The 19826-nt window shown below is 43.5% G+C and overlaps 1 protein-coding gene across 1 annotated transcript in view; it reads right to left on the bottom strand.

The window, feature by feature from the left end:
- Nucleotides 1-8978: 8978 nt before the first annotated feature.
- The window catches only part of LOC122541282 (protein phosphatase 1 regulatory subunit 1A-like), an 82594-nt gene continuing 71746 nt past the window's right edge, over nucleotides 8979-19826 (bottom strand). The window contains exons 5-6 of the mRNA XM_043677906.2: nucleotides 17904-18033; nucleotides 8979-9330 (exon numbers count right to left, since the gene is read on the bottom strand). Coding sequence (XP_043533841.1) covers nucleotides 17909-18033 — 125 coding nt within the window. The 3' untranslated portion in view covers nucleotides 8979-9330; nucleotides 17904-17908. The remainder of the gene's footprint in view (nucleotides 9331-17903; nucleotides 18034-19826) is intronic.

Genomic DNA, 19826 nt, shown 5'->3' with positions numbered 1-19826 from the left:
TTGGTAGGAAGATTAGAGGCATGCATTGTTTTCTAAATGGGAAGAAAATTCAAAAATCTGAAATGCAATGAGACTTGGGGGTTCTAGTTCAAGATTCTCTCAAGATAAACTTGCAGGGTGAGTCAGTAGTTCGGGACACAAATGCAATGATGGCAGTTATTTTGAGAGGATTTGAATATAAAGGCAAGGATGTACTTCTGAGGCTCAATAAGGCTCTGGTCAGAGCACATTTGGAGTATTGTTTGCAGTTTTGGGCCCCATATCGTACGAAGGATGTATTGCCCTTGGAGCATGTTCAAAAGAGGTTCATGTAAAACGCTTAACATGTGAGGAACATTTGAGCACTCTGGACCTATACTCAAAGGTGTTTAAGAGGATGAGAGGGGATCTAATCGAAAGATACAGAATACTCAATGGATTGGGCAGATTAGATGTTGAGAATATGTTTCCATTGATGGAAGAGACTAGCACCTCAGGGCACAGCCTTAGGTAAAGGGAAGACCTTGTAGAACAAGATAAGGTGAAACATCTTCAGCCAGAGAATGGGGAATCTATGGAATTCATTGCCACAGAAGGCTGCGGAGGCCAGGTCATTGAGTATATTTAAGACGGAGTTGGACAGGTTCTTGAGTATAAACAGTATCAAAGGTTATGGGGAGAAGGTGGGAAAATGGGGTTGAGAAAATTAACGGTCATGATTGAATGGCGGCGCAGACCCGATGGAGTGAATGGTCTAATATCTGCTCCGATTGTCTTAACTGCTTCATCAATGACCTTCTCTTCATCATCAGGTCAGGATGATGGCTGGTGATTAAACAGTGTTTAGCACCATTTGCGACTTTTCTGATACTAAAACACTCCAAATCCAACTGCAGTAAAACTTGGACATTATCCAGCTTTGGTGACTAGCGCCATGTGTACAGCAACTAAACGACATCCTGGATGGGTAACCCACACCATCAGTATCTTTGGGATGAGCAGCAGAAACTGAACTGGACTAGCCATATAAGCACTGTCGCCACCAGACCAGGGCAGAGGCTGGGAATTCTGCAGCGCCAACACACATAGCTCCTCAAAGCTTGTCCATCAACTAAAAACACACAAGTGAGGAATGTGATAGAGTACTCTTCACCTGCCTGGATGAGAGTAGCACCAACAACATGAAAGAAGCTCATAAAGCAGTAGTGTGTCTTCTCCAAGATACATTCAGAAACTGAACAAGGCCAATTCAGCTGCACTTTCTAAACCTATAACCACTATAATGAAAAGCACAAGCTCCAAGTCTTACACCATCCCGAATTGGAATCATTTGACTGTTTTTATACTGACACTGGTCAAGTACCTGGAAAGCCCTCCACAACAGCATTGTGGATGTACCCACATCACAATAACTGCAGCACCTAATGAACACAGCAGACCGCAATCTTCTCAAGGGCAATTGGGAATAGTAAATAAATGCTGGCTTAGTCAGTGAGGTACTATGCCATGAGTCTTTTTTTAATTCCACATTGGTGCGGAGTTCATATTTTGATAAAGTCTGAGTTGGAAAGTATGGCACTGGAAAAGCACAGCAGGTCAGGCAGCATCCAAGGAGCAGGAAAGTTGACACTTCAGGCAAATTGCCTCCCCCACCCCACCCCCAAACCAGGTCCCCTCAAATGTTCTATAGGTTCTTCCATCCACGTGTTGGACTGTGTGCAAGTATTCCACTTGTTGGGGATTTCTCGTCCAATGCTTGTGCTATCACAGTTAAACCTGATCCTACCACGGGTGGAAGACCTCATCACCCACCTCTCCTCTTCCACAGAAATCCACTAAGGGCAAAGACAATCAGAGCAATGGCAACAACACTGACAATTCCAATAATCAAACCGGGATTTGTTCGATTTGCAGATTTTGGAGGCACTTGGAATGTCCTGTCTATGGGGGAATAAGGAGGTGACCAATGAATTTCCCCAGTCACTGTGTATTCAGAAATACTTACTCTAAATTTTTGTCTGAGATTGAACCTGGACCTGAGATGTGATGAGTCAAAACAGGACACGATGTGGGTTTGAAAGAATCAGTGTGGCTGTGGCTGCACTCTCACAAGTATTTAGGAGTTTATCCGTATTAAAGGCACCAATTAAATACAGGCATTTGTCTGTCTGCAGACTTTGGAATGAAAGGTCGTTGGAAAGTTTTTTCTCAGCATTTACGCAAATGAACAGTTCCACCCCAGTGTCAGAACAGACTTGTTAAAATGTACTGACAGGAGCTCAGAGGTTTCTCGAGAGAGAGGGGAGGGTCAAAATGTAGATCAAAGAACCTGTTAACACATGGCAATGGGACAATTAGCTGGAATGGGTGTGTCCAGTTGGTGATCTATTGGATCAAAATTACTATTTCAGGGTCTTACTATCCCTGCAAGGCACTGTAAAAGACAGACAAAAAAGGTAAGGATGTGAATTTGAAAACTATTGCTTGTCTGATCACAGGCTACTTTGTCCCTACATTCTAGTTGGCTCACTGATGGATCCACAAAAGTGGGAGGATTCACAGCAGGGTCTAATGATACAGTGATGAAAACCAATAAAGAAGCTCTCTCATTGCAGAGTGTAATAGTTGATCACCATATAGGATTCTCTGTGCTTCCCAGACTGCTACTTTAGAGTCAAATTACTGAAAGAGATACAAACTATACATTTCTAATAATCACAAAAGTTCAATAATCCACACACAGACTGAGACTGTCAAAGCATGAAGGGGATAAGGGAAAGGAATTCCTAACCATTTTTGTTCATGGCTTCAGCCCAATGAGCCAGTGCTACATTCAGTTATGGGGATTGAAATGGGATAAGATTGAATAGTATTTTTGAAAGAGTTCTCACAATACCCTTAGGTTTACAGCAGAGATGTTTAAGAAAAAAAGTAACATTTATCTCCTTTCCAAATAGCCCTGCGGGAGTACCTACATCCCAACGATTGCAGCCCTTCAAGAAGGCAGCTCACCACCACCATCCCAATGGATTTCTGGATGGGCAATAATCGCCTTAGCCAGTCAGTGACATCTATCTCATGACCTAATAAGAAAAGGGAGGATTAATCTCAGTGAGTTTGAATGGGGAATGAGTTTCAGGTATTAATGGACATAGCTTAGGTACTGAATATTTAGCATCAGTCTTCACAATGACAAATTAAGGTTGGAGAGAAAACAATAGATGTAGAGAAAGTTCTAATGTAAATAGTGCTGTAAGGTATGCATCCCAGGTTACCTAGAGAACTAAGGGCGGAGATAGCAGGAACTCTGGTCACCAGTTGAATAGGGAAAAGGTGTTAGAGGGTAGGGGAAAAATGCTATGCTCCTGTTCGTAAAAGAGAGAAATAAACCTGGAGTAGGTAGATTCAGCGTGAGCAATTGGACAACTTTAGGAAAACATGAACAGCAGCAAACTATTCCACCTCTTGAACCTCTTCCACCTTTGTATTATAGCTTAGGTTATCAACGTGCTCACATTGTATCCCTTAATAACTCATAAAATGTAATCAGTTCTAAGATTTTGCATTAACTGATAACCAATATGCTTTTCTTCGGAGGAGAGAATTCTACCCTTCTTGCATCTTTTATATGCAGAATTGTTTTTGAGTGAAAGGTTTTAAGAAAATGCCTCATTGACCCAAGTTCCTCAATCAGCTCAAAACTAACGGTTCCCATCTGTTCATAAACCCTAGAAAGTTCAACCAAAATGCTATTTACATGAAATCACAGAATTATTATGGTGCTTTGTCCTTTCCTTTGACCTGAAAAGCATAGTTTAAGGAGAAAATGGCTAATTTAGGCATCTTTCCACACAGTGAAAGCCTCAGAATCCCATAACATTTTGGTGCAAGTATGGTACTCTCTTGTATAGAGGACTAGAGGGCATCGGTTTAAGGTCAGAGGGGAAAGAATAAAAGGGAACTTGAGGGGCAACTTTTTTTACACAGAATATGGTACACATATGGAATGAGCTGCTAGTGGAAGTGGTTTGAGGTGGGTACATTAACAACATTTAAAAGGCATTTGGACAAATATACAGATAGGAATAGATTAGAAGAATATGGGCCAAGTGCAGGAGGTTAGCGTGAATGGACATTTTTGGTTGTCATGGACCAGTTTGGACCAAAGAGGCTGTCTCCATGCTGTAGGACTCTGCGACTCTGTACGCCAATAGATCGAGGCCCTTCTAAATAGGGAGTGTCTCAAACTAATATTGCACTCAGGGCACATTCCTAGCTAAGACTTTTCACCATTTATAAATTATCTAAACCAGCTTTATTTCACTCACATCTCCTCATCTTTGGAGCTGAAATCCACTTCCCATAGGTTTCTCCACTCACTATTTAGCAATTTCTTTTTTACTTTTTTACTTATCTTATGTTTACATTTAATTCTTCACTCTGCCACTCATCTTTGTGCCAATAGCAAACTCTGAGATGACATTTCCTTTCATGGTAAGCCCTTCATAATCTTATGCAATGGTCTACTGGCATTATTGCTGGACTGTTAATCCAGAGACCCAGATAATGTTCTGTGGACCCAGCTCTGATACCTGCCATGGCAGATGGTGATATTTGAATTGAATAAAAATCTGGAACTGATGACCATTAATCCATTGTCTATTGTCAGAAAAAAAACCCATCTGGTTCAGTAATGTCCTTTAGGGAAGGAAACTGCCATCCTTACCCAGTCTGGCCTACATGTGACTTCAGACCCACAGCAATGTGGGTTGACTCTTAACCACCCTCTGGGCAATGGATGTTGGCATGGTGGCTCAGTGGTTAGCACTGCTGCCTCACAGCCTCGGGTGACAGTCTGTGTAGAGTTTGCACATTCTCCCTGTGTCTGTGTGGATTTCCTCCAGGTGCTCTGGTTTCCTCCCACAGTCCAAAGATGTGCAGGTCAGGTGAATTGGTCATGCTAAATTGCCTTTAGTGTTAGGCGCATCATTCAGAGGGAAATGGGTCTGGGTGGGTTACTCTTCGGAAGGTCGGTGTGGACAGGTTGGTCTGAAGGGCCTGTTTGCACACTGCAGGGAATCTAATCTAATATCCATGTCCTGTGAATGAATTAAAAAAAAAATACCTCAATTAGGCCCCTTCTCTTTAAAGACAATAACCCAAGCTTATCCAGTCTACTATCACAGTTAAACTGCTCTATCCAAGGGAATGTGTCCTGGTGAATCTCCTCTGCATCCCCTCTGGTGCAATCATGTCCTTTCTTCCTGTACTGTGGTGATCAAAACTGCACACAGTACTCCAGCTGTGACCTAACAATATTTTGTACAGCTCCAACATGATCGCTCTGGTCTTATAATAACTGCCATAGCTGATAAATTACTCTCCTAACTTCTTAAACACCCTACTAACATGCCCTGCAAATATTATTGTTATTCAGGTATCTGTGACCAAGCAAGCCAAGATCCCTATGAGCTTTCTAGTTGCCCTGCCAATCATTGAGTACAGCCTCATCCTATTATTGCATACAAAATGCATCACCTCAAACTTCTCAGCGTTCAATTACAACTGTCACTGATCTTCCTAAGACCTTATTCCTCACTATTAAACACCGAGCCAATCTTCATATCAACCACAAATGTACTCATCATATCCCACCCCCCAATACTTCCACCTAAATCATTTGTATATCTCACAAACAAAAGGGAGCCAGCACTGTTCTCTGTGGTCCACCACTGGACACAGTCTTCACCCAACACCCTCTGTCTGTTGTCACTAAGTCAATTTGGGATCCAAATTGCCAAATTACCCTGGATCCCATGTGTTTTTATGTTCTTTATCTCTCTTCCATGTAGGACTTGTCAAAGGTCTTACTGAAATCGATACAAAATAGATCAACTGCACCAGTCTTATTAACAAAGTTCGTCACTTCCTCAAAATGTTCAATCAGATTTGATTGGCATGATTTCCCTAAGGTTAAACCATGCTGACTTTCCCTGATCAAATCGTGCCCCTCCAAATGGAGTTAGTTTTTCAAATTAATTCAGAATTTTCTCCGTAAGATTTCCGACCAGTGACATGAGACTGGCTGCGCTGTAGCTCCCTGGTCTAGCTACCATTCTTGAAAGGTGAAACCAAATTAGCTATCCTCAACTCCTCTGGCATTTCACTAATAGCCAGAAAGTAATCAGAAGAGGAGTGATGGCCTAGTTGGATTATTGTTGGACTGTTAATCCAGAGAACTAACTAATGTTTTGGGGACATGGGGTTGAATGCTGTCACAGCAAATGACAGAATTTGAATTCAATAAAAAATATCTTTGTTTAAGAACCTAATGATGACTATGAATCCATTATCATTAGTCAGTAAACCTCTTCTGGTTCATTAATGTTCATTCAGGAAGGAAAGTGCCATCCTTACCTGGTCTCGCCTGCATGTGACACCAGACCCACAGCAACGTGGTTGAACTCTTAAGCACCCTCTTGGCAATTAAGGATGGGCAATAAATACTGACCTAGCCACAGCTGTCAACATCCCAGAAGTGAATTAAAAAAACCCACTTCTGAATCAGGGCCCCTGCAAATTTCTGTCTCATCTCCTGCAGCAGCCTAGGATTTAACTCATTCAAGCGTATCAGGAAATGCAGACCTTCCTGTACTATTGGACTATCATAGATCGTGGGTGCCTGGGCAGGATGGATAGTTCAACTTCAGCCAGGTTTGGAGGGTATTGTAAAGCTGCATGTCCATTCAGCCCACCTTATGTTACGGGTATGATGCTAACAATAATAATTAAAAGACTAACCAGTAGCAAAAATGCTGATCACAAATGAACAAATGTTGTGGGAGATTTTAGAGGCTGTTGATAAGTTACCCAAAGTAGACAGGCAGGAGGCTGGAAGAACACAGCAAGCCAGGCAGCATCAGGAGGTGCAGAAGTTGACATTTCAGGTGTACAAAGTTAAAAATCACACAACACCAGGTTATAGTCCAACAGGCTTAATTCGAAGCACTTGCTTTTGGAGCGCTGCTCCTTCATCAGGTGGTTGTGTTAACCATTCTGGAGGGATGACCAGGAAAGTATGCAATGTGGAAGAGAAGTAGCAGTACCAGGGATAAGTGACAAAGGGCATTTCAAGACTAATAGGAAAGCTAGCGGTATGATAGCTCAGTGATTAGCACTGCTGCCTCACAGCACCAGGGACCCAGGTTCAATTCCAGTGTTGGACGACTCTATAGAGTTTGCACATTCGCCCCGTGTCTGTGTGGGTTTCCTCCCATAGTCCAAACATGTGCAGGGCAGGTGAATCGGCTATGCTAAATTGCCCATAGTGTCCAGAGCTGTGTAGGTTAGTTGCATTAGTAAGGGGTGAATGTAGGGTAAGGGGAATGGGTCTGGGTGGGTTACTGTTTGGAGGGTTGGCGTGGACTTGTTGGGCTGAAGGTAAAAACAATGACTGCAGATGCTGGAAACCAGATTCTGGATTGGTGGTGCTGGAAGAACACAGCAGTTCAGGCAGCATCCAAGGAGCAGTAAAATGACGTTTCGGGCAAAAGCCCTTCTTCAGGAATACAGGCAGAATGCCTGAAGGATGAAGAGATAAGTGAGAGGAGGGTGGGGGTGGGGAGAAAGTAGCATAGAGTACAATAGGTGAGTGGGGGAGGGGATGAAGGTGATAGGTCAGGGTGGAGGGTGGAGTGGATAGGTGGAAAAGAAGATAGGCAGAAGGTAGAAGAAGGTAGGACAGGTCATGGGGACAGTGCTGAGCTAGAAGTTTGGAACTGGGGTGAGGTGGGGGAAGGGGAAATGAGGAAACTCTTGAAGGCCACATTGATGCCCTGGGGTTGAAGTGTTCCGAGGCGGAAGATGAGGCGTTCTTTCTTCAGGCGTCTAGTGGTGAGGGAGCGGCGGTGAAGGAGGCCCAGGACCTCCATGTCCTCGGCAAAGTGGGAGGGAGAGTTGAAACGTTGGGCTGAAGGGCCTGCTTCCACACTGTAGGGATTCTATGATTTTATGAAACAGGTCTTTGTTAAAGTCAGGGGCTTGATGACAGGACTGAAAGGTGCTGAAGTTATAAACAGTAGGAAGGGGAGGGTGGGTGGGATCAGCACTGGCAAAATGCACATTACGGTGGAGATAGTGAAAAATCTTGCAGCAGATTCCGAGTTGTCCTACCTGTTATGAAGGTGAAAGCAAAGTAGAGAGTGAATGCTGTTCTGAACTGAAAGGTTACAATCACCTGTGTGTATGACAAGATGGCAGTCCCAGAGTGTACTGGAAAATTGAAAATATGTAACATTTGGCTTTGAAGTGGATACGTGAGCTCTGGTTGCTGTTTTGACTACAATTCAAATTTAACTAATCAATTTAAATTAGGCCCCAGAATACGAAAAGCAATCGAGTTTGAATTTACTGTTTTGCCAACATCAAACCAATGAGACAATCTGATGTTAATGGTCACTTTTGGAGTTAAAAAACAAATTGATGTTATTTTCTTTAGTGGAATTTGGGAGATCTCTGTCACTCATATTTTAATAGATCATGAGGTGAGGCAAGCTTTTTGGGGTGTTTGGTTCAATTAACAGAGGTGTACACCTATGTGTCGTAACATAAAAATATCAGGATACAACATTGTCAAATGAACACTGTTGTCTTTTTTTATGGTAAAGGGAGGAAAACCTGAATCCTTCAGGGTTAATGTTTATGATCTTGTGTAGATATTAATTCGGTGGAGAATCTTGACAGCATTATTGAAGAAATGTCCAGTGTACGTTTTAATGTATTGAAGTTTAGAAACTGCTTTGCATGTATTATTTATTACTTTTTCATGGAATTGTCTGTCACTGTCCATTGCTTCCCATGTCTAGTTGGCCTTGAAGTGGATATCTGCTTGCCCATGTCGGTCCACAGTGCAATCTGAACCAAATTGATATGATTTTGGTGTGGACCAGACTTGGGATGGACGTTAGATTTCCTTTAATGACTGACAATTGAGAATGTGAGAAAGTGAATGTAATATTTATTATTATTGAAATTCATTTTTATTAACATTTTATTCATGTAACTTCAAGGTTTACTTAAGTTAAATTTCAAGTTTGAACACGTGACCCCAGAGCATTATCCTTGACAAATGGACAACACATCCGGTGGTAGTTCCACTAAAGAAATAACTCCTCGTGAAAAGTAAAGTATTAATACACATTGTTGATTGCATTGTCCTGTGAATCATCATTCAGGAAATTTATGGATCAAGTTGTCAGGTGACAGGGAACAAAGGCCATGTTGATAAGATTCGGAAGTTGAGAAAAAACTGTCCTTCATTCAAGGAAACTGATTCTCTGTCGAAGGTTCAGGCTGAAATCAAACAAAAATACAAAATAAAACTACTAGAACATTACAATCTGTCATAACATCAACACAGAGAAAGCAAGAATGGGGGAAGAGTTGTAAAGTGACAAATATAATCGCGTACTGTAACTGACTGGGCGGCACGGTGGCACAGTGGTTAGCACTGCTGCCTCACAGCGCTCGAGACCCGGGTTCGATTCCCGCCTCAGGCGACTGACTGTGTGGAGTTTGCACGTTCTCCCCGTGTCTGCGTGGGTTTCCTCCGGGTGCTCCGGTTTCCTCCCACAGTCCAAAGATGTGCAGGTCAGGTGAATTGGACATGCTAAATTGCCCGTAGTGTTAGGTAAGGGGTAAATGTAGGGGTATGGGTGGGTTGCGCTTCGGCGGGGCGGTGTGGACTTGTTGGGCCGAAGGGCCTGTTTCCACACTGTAAGTAATCTAAATCTATCTAAAGATGCAGTTTAGATAGCAACAACTGAATATTATTATTTTCTCCAGTCCTGATCTGATATCCAGTGAATTGCAGGAATTAAGAATAAAGAAAAAAAAATGAAGAGAGATGTCTGGAGGATTTTCCATGGCAGTTTTCAATGGAGCATATATTTGAAGTAAAATGCGCTCACTCAAGAGTTGGGGTTAAAAGTTGCAATGGATATCATGGGGTAGAGAGACAATCCAAGGAGTTGCTATTGCCATGAGACTGCTAGCAACATTTTCCCAAACAAAAATCAACAACAATATACTGAGTTGAAAGGGAGTTAAAAAATAAAGACAGCTAATTCCGAGAACCACAAGGTAAAGTGAACATTCAGGCGCTTATGAAGAGGTGCTGATGCCTCTTGGCAAGCTAATTTAAATATGATTATCATCAAGTATTGGAAAATCATCACATGCAATTCCTTTGTGTCTTGTTTTTCACGGTAATCAACATTTCTCGAGGTGTCTTATAGCCACAACATGAATTAAGCTGAATTTCCAGAAGTTAAATGATGTGCTGGCAGAATGTTCAAAAGAGTTTTGCATATTTCTTGTCACACAGTTACAGCATCTACTTTACTAAAGTGGCAGTATAATCTATTTAATTAGTCATGTTTAATTTAAATGGAAATGTATTTGAATAATATGGTTTTACACACTAATTTGACTTCTGCCTATTAGACACAAAATATATTACAAAGAACAAAGAAAATTACAGCACAGGAACAGGCCCTTCGGCCCTCCCATTCTGCGCTGATCCAGGTCCTCTGTCTAAACCTGTCACGCCTATTTTCTAAGGGTCTGTATCCCTCTTCTCCCTGCCCATTCATGTACCTTTCTAGACAAATCTTAAATGACACTGTCGTGCCCGCCACTACCACCTTTACTGGTAACATGATCCAGGCACCCACCACCCTCTGTGTAACGAACTTTCCACGCAAATCTCCCTTCTTGTCCCCTCTCATTTGGAACTCATGACGCCTATGATTGAGTCACCCGCTCTGGGAAAAAAGCTTCTTCCTATCCACCTTGTCTATACCACTCATGCATTTGTGGACCTCAATCAGTTCCCCCCGTAATCCTAATCTACTCGACCTCTCTTCATAGCTCGCACCCTCCACACCAGGCAACATCCTGGTGAACATCCTCTGCACCGTCTCCAAAGTATCCACATCCTTTGGTAATGTGGCGACTAGAACTGTACGCAGTATTCCAAATGTGGCCGAATCAAAGTCTTATACAACTGTAGCATGACCTGCCAACTCTTGTACTCAATGAAGGAAAGCCTTATGCCTGCTTAACCACTCTGACCTGCGTTGCCAACTTCAGAGAACAATGAACCTGAACACCCAAATCGCTGTTTTTTCTAATTGTTGCTTTTTTTTTAATACTGTAAAAATTTTATTTTGTTTTAAAAGATGGTACTAGGTTCTTTATCCTTCTAAGAGCATAACTGCACACTTCAGACTTTATGAAAAGTATTTGTTGCATCTGTGATCAAACAATCTACATCACACCACAACAATCCACCATCAAAACTCACACAAGGGAGGTTCTATTGACACTCGGACAGCAGTAAAATTACAAAACCAAAAGAGACAAGGCAGAAGTAGGTCATTTACCTTATCACACCTGCTGCACCATTCAAGCACATTGTTCATGGTTTGATTATTCATGACTATTCATGACCTCAATCTCCCTGACTGAATACAAAAATCTGACTAGACAGTCTTGAATATATCTAATGAATCAGTTTCTACAGCACTCCGCACAGATTGGCTATGTCCTGAAAGACATTATTCTCCATCCAGTCTTATATTAGCACAACTGCTGCCTCACAGCGTCAGGGACCTGGGTTCAATTCCGGCCTCAGTTGAATGTCTGTGTGGAGTTTGCACATTCTCTCGTGTCTGCGTGGGTTTTCTCCGGGTGCTCCGGTTTCCTCCCACAGTCCAAAGATGTGCAGGTTAGGTGAATTGGTCATGCTAAATTGCCCATTGAGTTAGGTGCATTATGGGGGAATGGGTTTGGGTGGGTTACTCTTTTGAGGGTTGGTGGACTAGTTGGGCCGAACGGCCTGTTTCCACACTGTAGGGAATCTAATCTAATCTAATCTAATCTAAATTACCCATGGTGTCAGGTGCATTAGTCAGAGGGAAATGGGTCTCGGTGAGATACTCTTTGGAGGGCCGGTGTGGACTGGTTGGGCGGAAGGGCCTGTTTCCACACTGTAGGGAATCTAATCTAATCTAATCTAAATTACCCATGGTGTCAGGTGCATTAGTCAGAGGGAAATGGGTCTTGGTGAGATACTCTTTGGAGGGCCGGTGTGGACTGGTTGGGCGGAAGGGCCTGTTTCCACACTGTAGGGAATCTAATCTAAACTAATTGGCAAACCCTTGTTCTGAGATTATGCCCCCCCGCCGTTTCTAAGCACTTTCACAACGGCAAACAAGCTCACAATATACGCCCTGAGAAGCCCGTTAAAAATCATATATACTTTTATCAGGGTAACCTCCTTCTAAATTCCATTCAGTAGAGATCCAACTGTTTTCTCATAGAAAATCCCTCCCTATCCCAGGGTCAAGTAAGCAACTGAGGTTCAGGAATAGTGCATAGCACAGCAACAGAGTGCTGATAAACGGTGAGGGATTGGGAGAGAATGAAGCAATGTATAGGAGTAAGTAGATTAGGAATGGTAGAGATTATTCACTACAGTCACATTGAAGATGGAGATTTACATAGTACACAATATACAGATTCATTTCAACATGAGCAATATAAACTACAGCTGGAAAATTCCCAAGCTGGTGCAAGAACAGTAGGAACTATTTCTGCATTCAAAAACATTATACCACAGATAGGATGGTTAACAAATCATGCAGCATATTGGGATTTATGAAAAAAATGGACGTAGTGTACAAAAACAAGCATTTTCTGTTAAACCAACTGGACCTGGAATATTGTGTCCACTTCTGTGCACCACACTTTCGAGCAATCTGAAGCCAAAGTGAAACGTCATTAACTTAGTCATGTCAGGCATTTGATAGCTTATTGACGGCGTCCTCACTTAACTGAATGACATGACATCTCCGAGAACTAGGAAGAGAGTTGAAACACAGGACCTCAAAAGTACTTATCACTGCCATGAACTATTCAGAGTAGAAACAGCAAGAGAAATAGGATGGATGTGTGGCTGAAATGATGGCGTGATGGGGAGGATTTCAGCTTCATTGGGTATTGGGACTGGTTCTGGGGGAGGTGGGACCTGCACAAACAAGATGGGCAGGACCGTAACTGATGTCCTTATGGGAGGGTACTTAGTAGAGTGGTCGGGGAGGGTTTAACCCAGTATGGAGGGGGATGGGAACAGGGGAGTAGGGCATTAGATGCAGAAATTGAGGGAGAGGCAGAAACCAAGGCAAACGTGACTGAGAACAAGAACAGGCAGGAAAGCACTACAGAAATGCATGTGTTTCAATGCTGGAAGTATAATAGGCGAGACAGATGAACCTAATGCTTTGGTTAGTACTTGGAACTATGACATTATTGCGATTATGGAGACTTGGCTGAAGTCGGGACAGGACTGGCAGCTCAATGTCCTAAGATTTAGATGTTTTAGGTATGATAGAAGAAGATGTAAAAGGGGTGGGGGAGTTGCATTACTGGTAAAGGAGTATGTCACAGCTGTACTCAGGGACGATACTTCAGAGAACTCATGCAGTGAGGCAAGACGGGTCAAACTCAGGAATAGGAAAGATGAAATCAGAATGCTGCAGGTAAACTACAGGTCTCCCAACAGCCAGTGGGAGATAGGGGAGAAAAGATGGAGATGGATGTTGGAAAGATGTAAAAATTGTTGTAGTGGGTGATTTTAACTTCCCCCTGTACTGAGTGGGACTAACTTTGTGCTCGGGGCTTGGATGGGACAGAACTTGTATTGAGGAAGATGGGTTTCTTGACACAGTATGTGTTCAGTCCAACCAGGGAAGGGGTTATACTGGCCGTGGTTTTGGGAAATGAGCCCAGTCGGGTGAGTGAAGTTTCAGTGGAGGAGTGTTTCAAGAGCAGTAGCCATAATATTCTACGTTTTAAGATATTCATGTATAGGGATAACAGCAGTCATCAGGTGAAGGTGTCAAATTGGGGGAAGGCGAACTACAAAAATACCAGGCAGGTACTGGAGAATTTTGATTGGAGGCAGCTGTTTGAGGGTAAATCCACATCGGACATCGAAAGGATTATAAGCGATAGGTTTTATAATCATCTCGAAAGGAATAAGTTGATTAGGGATAGTCAACACAGTTTGTGAAGGGTAGGCGGTGCCTCACAGACCTTTTTGTGTTCTTTTCGAAGGTGAGCAAACAGGTGGATGAAGGTAAAGCAGTTGATGTGGTGCTTTTTGGATTTCAGTAAATATAGGCTATTGCAGAATGTACAGAGGCATGGCATTGAGGGTGGTTTAGTGGTTTGGATCAGAAATTGGTTAGCTGTCAGAAGGGCTTATGCCCGAAACTTCGGTTCTCCTTCTCCTTTGATGCTGCCTGACCTGCTGCGCTTTTCCAGCAACACAATTTTAGCTGTAAGAAGACACAGGGTGATAGTTGATGGGAAATGTTTATCCTGGAGTTCAGTTACCAGTGATGTAACACAAGGATCTGTTTTGGGGCCACTAGTGTTTGTCAATTTTATAAATGGGAGAAAGTGAGGACTGCAGATGCTGGAGGTCAGAGCTGAAAATGTGTTGCTGGAAAAGCGCAGCAGGTCAGGCAGCATCCAAGGAGCAGGAGAATCGACATTTCGGGCATGAGCCCTTCTTCAGGAATGAGGCTCATGCCTGAAGAAGGGCTCATGCACAAAATGTCGATTCTCCTGCTCCTTGGATGCTGCCTGTCCTGCTGCGCTTTTCCAGCAACACATTTTCAATTTTATAAATGACCTGGATGAGGCATAGAAGGATGGATTACTAAATTTGCAAATGACACTAAAGTCGGTGGAGTTGTGGACACTACGGAAGGATGTCGCAGGTTACAGAGGGACATAGATAAGCTGCAGAGCTGGTCTGAGATGTGGCAAATGGAGTCTAATGCGGAAAAGTATAAGGTGATTCACTTTGGAAGGAGTAACAGGAATACAGAGTATTGTACTAATTGGAAGATTCTTGGCAGTGTGGACGAGCAGAGAGATCTCGGTGTCCATGTACATTGATTCCTGCAAGTTGCCACCCGAGTTAATAGGGTTGTAAGGAAGGTGTACAGTGTGTTAACGTTTATTAGTAGAGGGTTTGAGTTTTGCAGCCATGAGGTCATGTACCAGTACAAAAGTCTGGTACGTCCACACTGAGAATACAGTGTACAGTTCTGGTTGCCGCATTATAGGAAGGATGTGGAAGCATTGGAAACGCTGCAGAGGAGATTTACCAGGATGTTTTCTGGTATTGAGAGAAGCTGTTATGAGGAAAGGCTGAGGGACATAAGGCTGTTTTTCTTCAAGAGAAGAAGGTTAAAAAGTGACTTAATAGAGGCATTCAAGTTGATCAGAGGATTGGATCGGGTGGACAATGAGAGTCTTTTTCCTTGGAAGGTCATGGCTAGCACAAGGAGACATAGCTTTAAATTGACGGGTGATAGATATAGGACAGATGTCAGAGAGCAGTAGGGATGTGGAACACACTGCTTGCAACAGTAGTAGACCAACGTTTTAACGGCATTTAATTGGTCATTGGATAAACATTTGGATGATAATGGAATAGTATAGGTTAGATGTGCTTTAGTTGGTTTCACATGGTGGCGCAACGTCGAGGGCCAAAGGGCCTGTACTCAACTGTACTGTTTTGTGTTGTTTATGGGAGCATCTCAAATAGCAATTGGTAAGAGTTCAGGAGTAGCACATCCCTGCGAGAATGAAAAGATAGGGATGGCAAGTTACATCAACCTTGCACAACATGGGATGTTATGCCCTTGGTCAAAAAGAAAAATGAAGCATATATAAGGTCCAGAAGCATGGGAACTGACAAAGCCCTTGAAGTATGTAAAGAACTTAAAGAAGGAATGAGAAGGACTATAAGGGGTCATGAAAGGTCATGAGCTGATAGGATTAAGGAGAATCACAAGACTTCACATGCCTTTATAAAAAGCCATGACTTGGAGATGGCGGTGTTGGACTGGGGTGGACAAAGTTAAAAATCATACAACTCCAGGTTATAGTCCAACAGGTTTATTTGGAAGCAGTAGCTTTCGGAGCGCTGTTCCTTACACAACCACCTGACAAAGGAGTGCTTCCAAATAAACCTGTCGGACTATAACCTGGGGTTGTGTGATTTTTAACTTTATAAAACACAAGAGGGTAGTCAGGGAAAAGAGAGGTGAATTTCTCAGCCAAATTCCTATTAAAAAGGTATGCATCATAAAAGGTTTTAACTTAGATAATTTCCCGGGACCTGATGGGATCGATCCCAGAATATTGAGGGAGGCAAGAGAACAAATTGCTGATGAATTTGACATGCATCTTTGTATCCTTTTGGCCACGATGAGGTCCCAGAGGACTGGAAAACGGTCAATGTTGTCCGACTGCTTCAGATGGGTAGCAGTGATAACCCTGGAAATTATAGTCCTGTGAGCCTCACATCGGTAGTAAGGAAATTATTGAAAAAGGGACAAGACCTATATGCATTTCAAAGTAAATGTGGGTGGCACAGTGGCACAGTGGTTAGCACTGCTGCCTCACAGCGCCAGAGACCTGGGTTCAATTCCCACCTCGGGTGACTGTCTGTGTGGAGTTTGCACATTCTCCCTGTTTCTGCGTGGGTTTCCTCCCACAGTCCAAAAATGTGCAGGTTGGGTGAATTGGCCATGCTAAATTGCCCGTAGTGTTAGGTAAAGGGGTAAATTTAGGGGAATGGGTCTGGGTGGGTTGCTCTTCAGAGGGTCGGTGTGGACTTGTTGGGCCGAAGGGCCTGTTTCCACACTGTAAGTAATCTAAATGGATTTATGGGCGATAGACAGCATGGTATTGTGCAGGGGAGGTCATGCCTCACTAACTTGTTTGAGCTTTTTGAGGAGGTGTCGAAGATGATTGATGAGGGTAAAGTGGTTGAAGTTGTCTACATGGACTTCAGTAAAGCCTTTGACAAGGTCCCTCCTGGCAGACTGGTACAAAAAGTGAACTCCCGTGGTATCAGGAGTGAGCTGGCAATGTGGATACAGAACTGGCTTAGTCAGAGGAGACAGAGGGTAGCGGTGGAAGGATGCATGTCGGATTGGAGGGTTATGATTATTGGTGTTCCACAGGGATCAGTGCTGGGAGCTGTGCTGTTCGTGGTCTACATAAATGATAAGTAAGCTATACTGAAGCTTTATAGAACTTTAGTTAAGCCATACTTGGAATATTGTGGACAATTCTGGTCACCACACTACCAGAAGGTTGTGGATGCTTTGGAGTGGGTACAGAAAAGATTTGCCAGGTTGTTGCCTGGTATTGGGGAAAACGGTTGGATAGACTAGGCTTGTTTTCACTGGAATGCAAGAGGTTGAAGGGCGACCTAATAGACGTTTATAAGATTGTGAATGGCATGGATAGAGTGGAAAGTATGAGGTTTTTTTTTCCCAGGATGGAGGAGTCAATTACTAGGGGACATGGCTTCAAGGTGCAGGGGGAGTTTAAAGTAGATGTGCAAGGCAGGTTTTTCACTCAAAGGCTGGTGAGTGCCTGGAACACTCTACCAGAGAAGGTGGTGGAAGAAGACACAATAGCAGCATTCAAGAAGCACCTGGATAAATGCATGAATAGGAAGGGAATCGAGGGTTATGGATCCTATGAGTGAAGACAGTTTTCACGTGGAAGGACAAGATGTAGTGGCACAGGCTTGGAGGGCTGAATGGCCTGTTTCTGTAATGTATTCTTCTTATTGTACATTAACTGATTTGTCGCCAAGCAAGCTATCAACATGCTAGAGAGCTCTTTCATTTGATGGTATATAAAACAAAATTATCCTCGTGTGTTACACCCTTAAAACCTTTCTATCTCCTCTATAATGAAGTGCCTCTACCTTTTTATTGAGTAGCTATCCATGGGAACAGCATATGGGAAAACCACTCACTAACCAGGTTCAAGCAGCATCTTGTTTTCTTTGCAAGCTCAAGGGATTTTCGCCATGAGAACACTCTGCACTCTGATTCCCACGACAGCTTTCCGAGTCTGGTTCATCGTCGCCAGGTTCTGATTCTTGGATTTCTACAAAGATGCAGAAGGAACACATTAACACAGTCAGACAACAAGCCTGGAGAAATTGAGGGCTGCAGATGCTGGAGAGTCAGAGTCGAAAAGCGTAGCGCTGGAAAACGCACAGCAGGTCAGGCAGCATCCGAGGAGCAGATGTTTCGGGCATAGGCCCTTCATCAGGAATGTAGGTGGGAGGGAGGGTGGACAGGTGGGTCAGGTCAAGAGGGCGGTGCCGAGTTGGAGGGTTGGACCTAGTATGAGGTGGAGGGTGGGGAGATTTGGAAACTGTTGTAGTCAATGTTGATGCTGTGTGATTGAAGGGTCCCGAGGCAGAAGGTGAGGTGTTCTTCCTCCAGTCGGCGGGTAGCTTTGATTTGGCGGTGGGGGAAGCCCAGGTATCGCATGTCCTTTGGGGAGTGGGACGGGGAGTTGAAGTGGTTGGCCACAGGGTAGTGGGGTCAGTTGGTGCGTGCAGACCAGAGAACCATACTGCAAGTTGGCGCTCGATCTCCCCGATATAGAGTAGACCACATCAAAAGGAACAGATGCAGTAAATGAAATGGGAGGATGTGCAGGAAAATCTCTGCTAGATTTGAAATGATCCTTTTGGATTTTGGACGGAAGTGATGTGGGAGGTTTGGGCACAGGTTTTGCATCTTGTGTGGCGGCAGGGGAAGAGGGTAAGAGTGTATAGGGTGGATTAATGGGGAGCAAGGACCTAACAAGGGAGTTGCGAAGGGAATAATCTCTGCGGAATGCAGATAGGGGTGGGGAGGGAAATATATTTTTTGTGCTGGGGTCTGACTGCAAGGGCAAGAATGGCGGAGGATAATGCGCTGCATCTGGAAATTCATCTGGATGGAATGTGAGGGCCGGGGTTTCTAACCTTGTTGCGATTGGGGGTGGGGGCAGTAATGCAGGTAGTGGAGGAGATGTGACGGAAGGCATTGCAGATAAAAATAACAGAGGATTAGCCAATCCAACAATACAGCATATCACACGTCTTTATTCAGGCCTGAATCACTGAGAAGTGAACGGAATAAGATTATGTAGCTTTGACCTTGGATCTGGATTAACAATAAGCTTTCAACTGGAGAATTTGAATTCAAATTTCTCAGACACTAGTCTCAGCAATATCCTCACAGTTCCAGTAGCCACCGGGCGGCACGGTGGTTCAATGGTTAGCACTGCTGCCTCACACCACCAGAGACCCAGGTTCAATTCCAGCCTCGGGCAACTGCCTGTGTGGAGATTGCACATTCTCCCCGTGTCTGTGTGGGTTTCCTGCGAGTGCTCTGGTTTCCTCCCACAGTCCAAAGATGTGCAGGTTAAGTGAATTGGCCATGCTAAATTGCCCATAGTGTGAGGTGCATTAGTCAGAGGGAAATGGGTCTAGGTGGGTGTGGAGGATCGGTGTGGACTGTTGGGCCGAAGGGTCTGTTTCCACACTGTAGGTAATCTAATCATTTCTAATTCCAAAACCACTGCTGCATGTCCCTAATCCAGTTCAGCTATGTGAAATGTACATAAGATGCTGGCTGAACATATTAACAAATAATAAAACCTTCATTTTCGTTCTCCATTTTAAATTCAATTGTCTAGTTAAAATGTTAATGAAGTAGCTAACTCAGCTTTCTCAGGGGTAGTGTGAACCTTGAATAGGGCCTCAATTGATGGAGATAACTCTTGAAGTTTAACTAATACGAGTCATCTCAGCTCTGTATAAGGGAGGACCTGTTGAAAGAGCACACTCAGGAAGCTTCGCCTGCACAGAAGGAGAGATCACACTGGGAGTGAGATACAGT

The sequence above is a fragment of the Chiloscyllium plagiosum genome, unplaced genomic scaffold (genome assembly GCF_037043375.1).
Source record: "Chiloscyllium plagiosum isolate Xiang-an unplaced genomic scaffold, Cpla_swu_hap1 HiC_scaffold_35, whole genome shotgun sequence".
NCBI classification, from domain to species: Eukaryota; Metazoa; Chordata; class Chondrichthyes; order Orectolobiformes; family Hemiscylliidae; genus Chiloscyllium; species Chiloscyllium plagiosum.
This window is presented reverse-complemented; position numbering and strand designations above follow the sequence as displayed.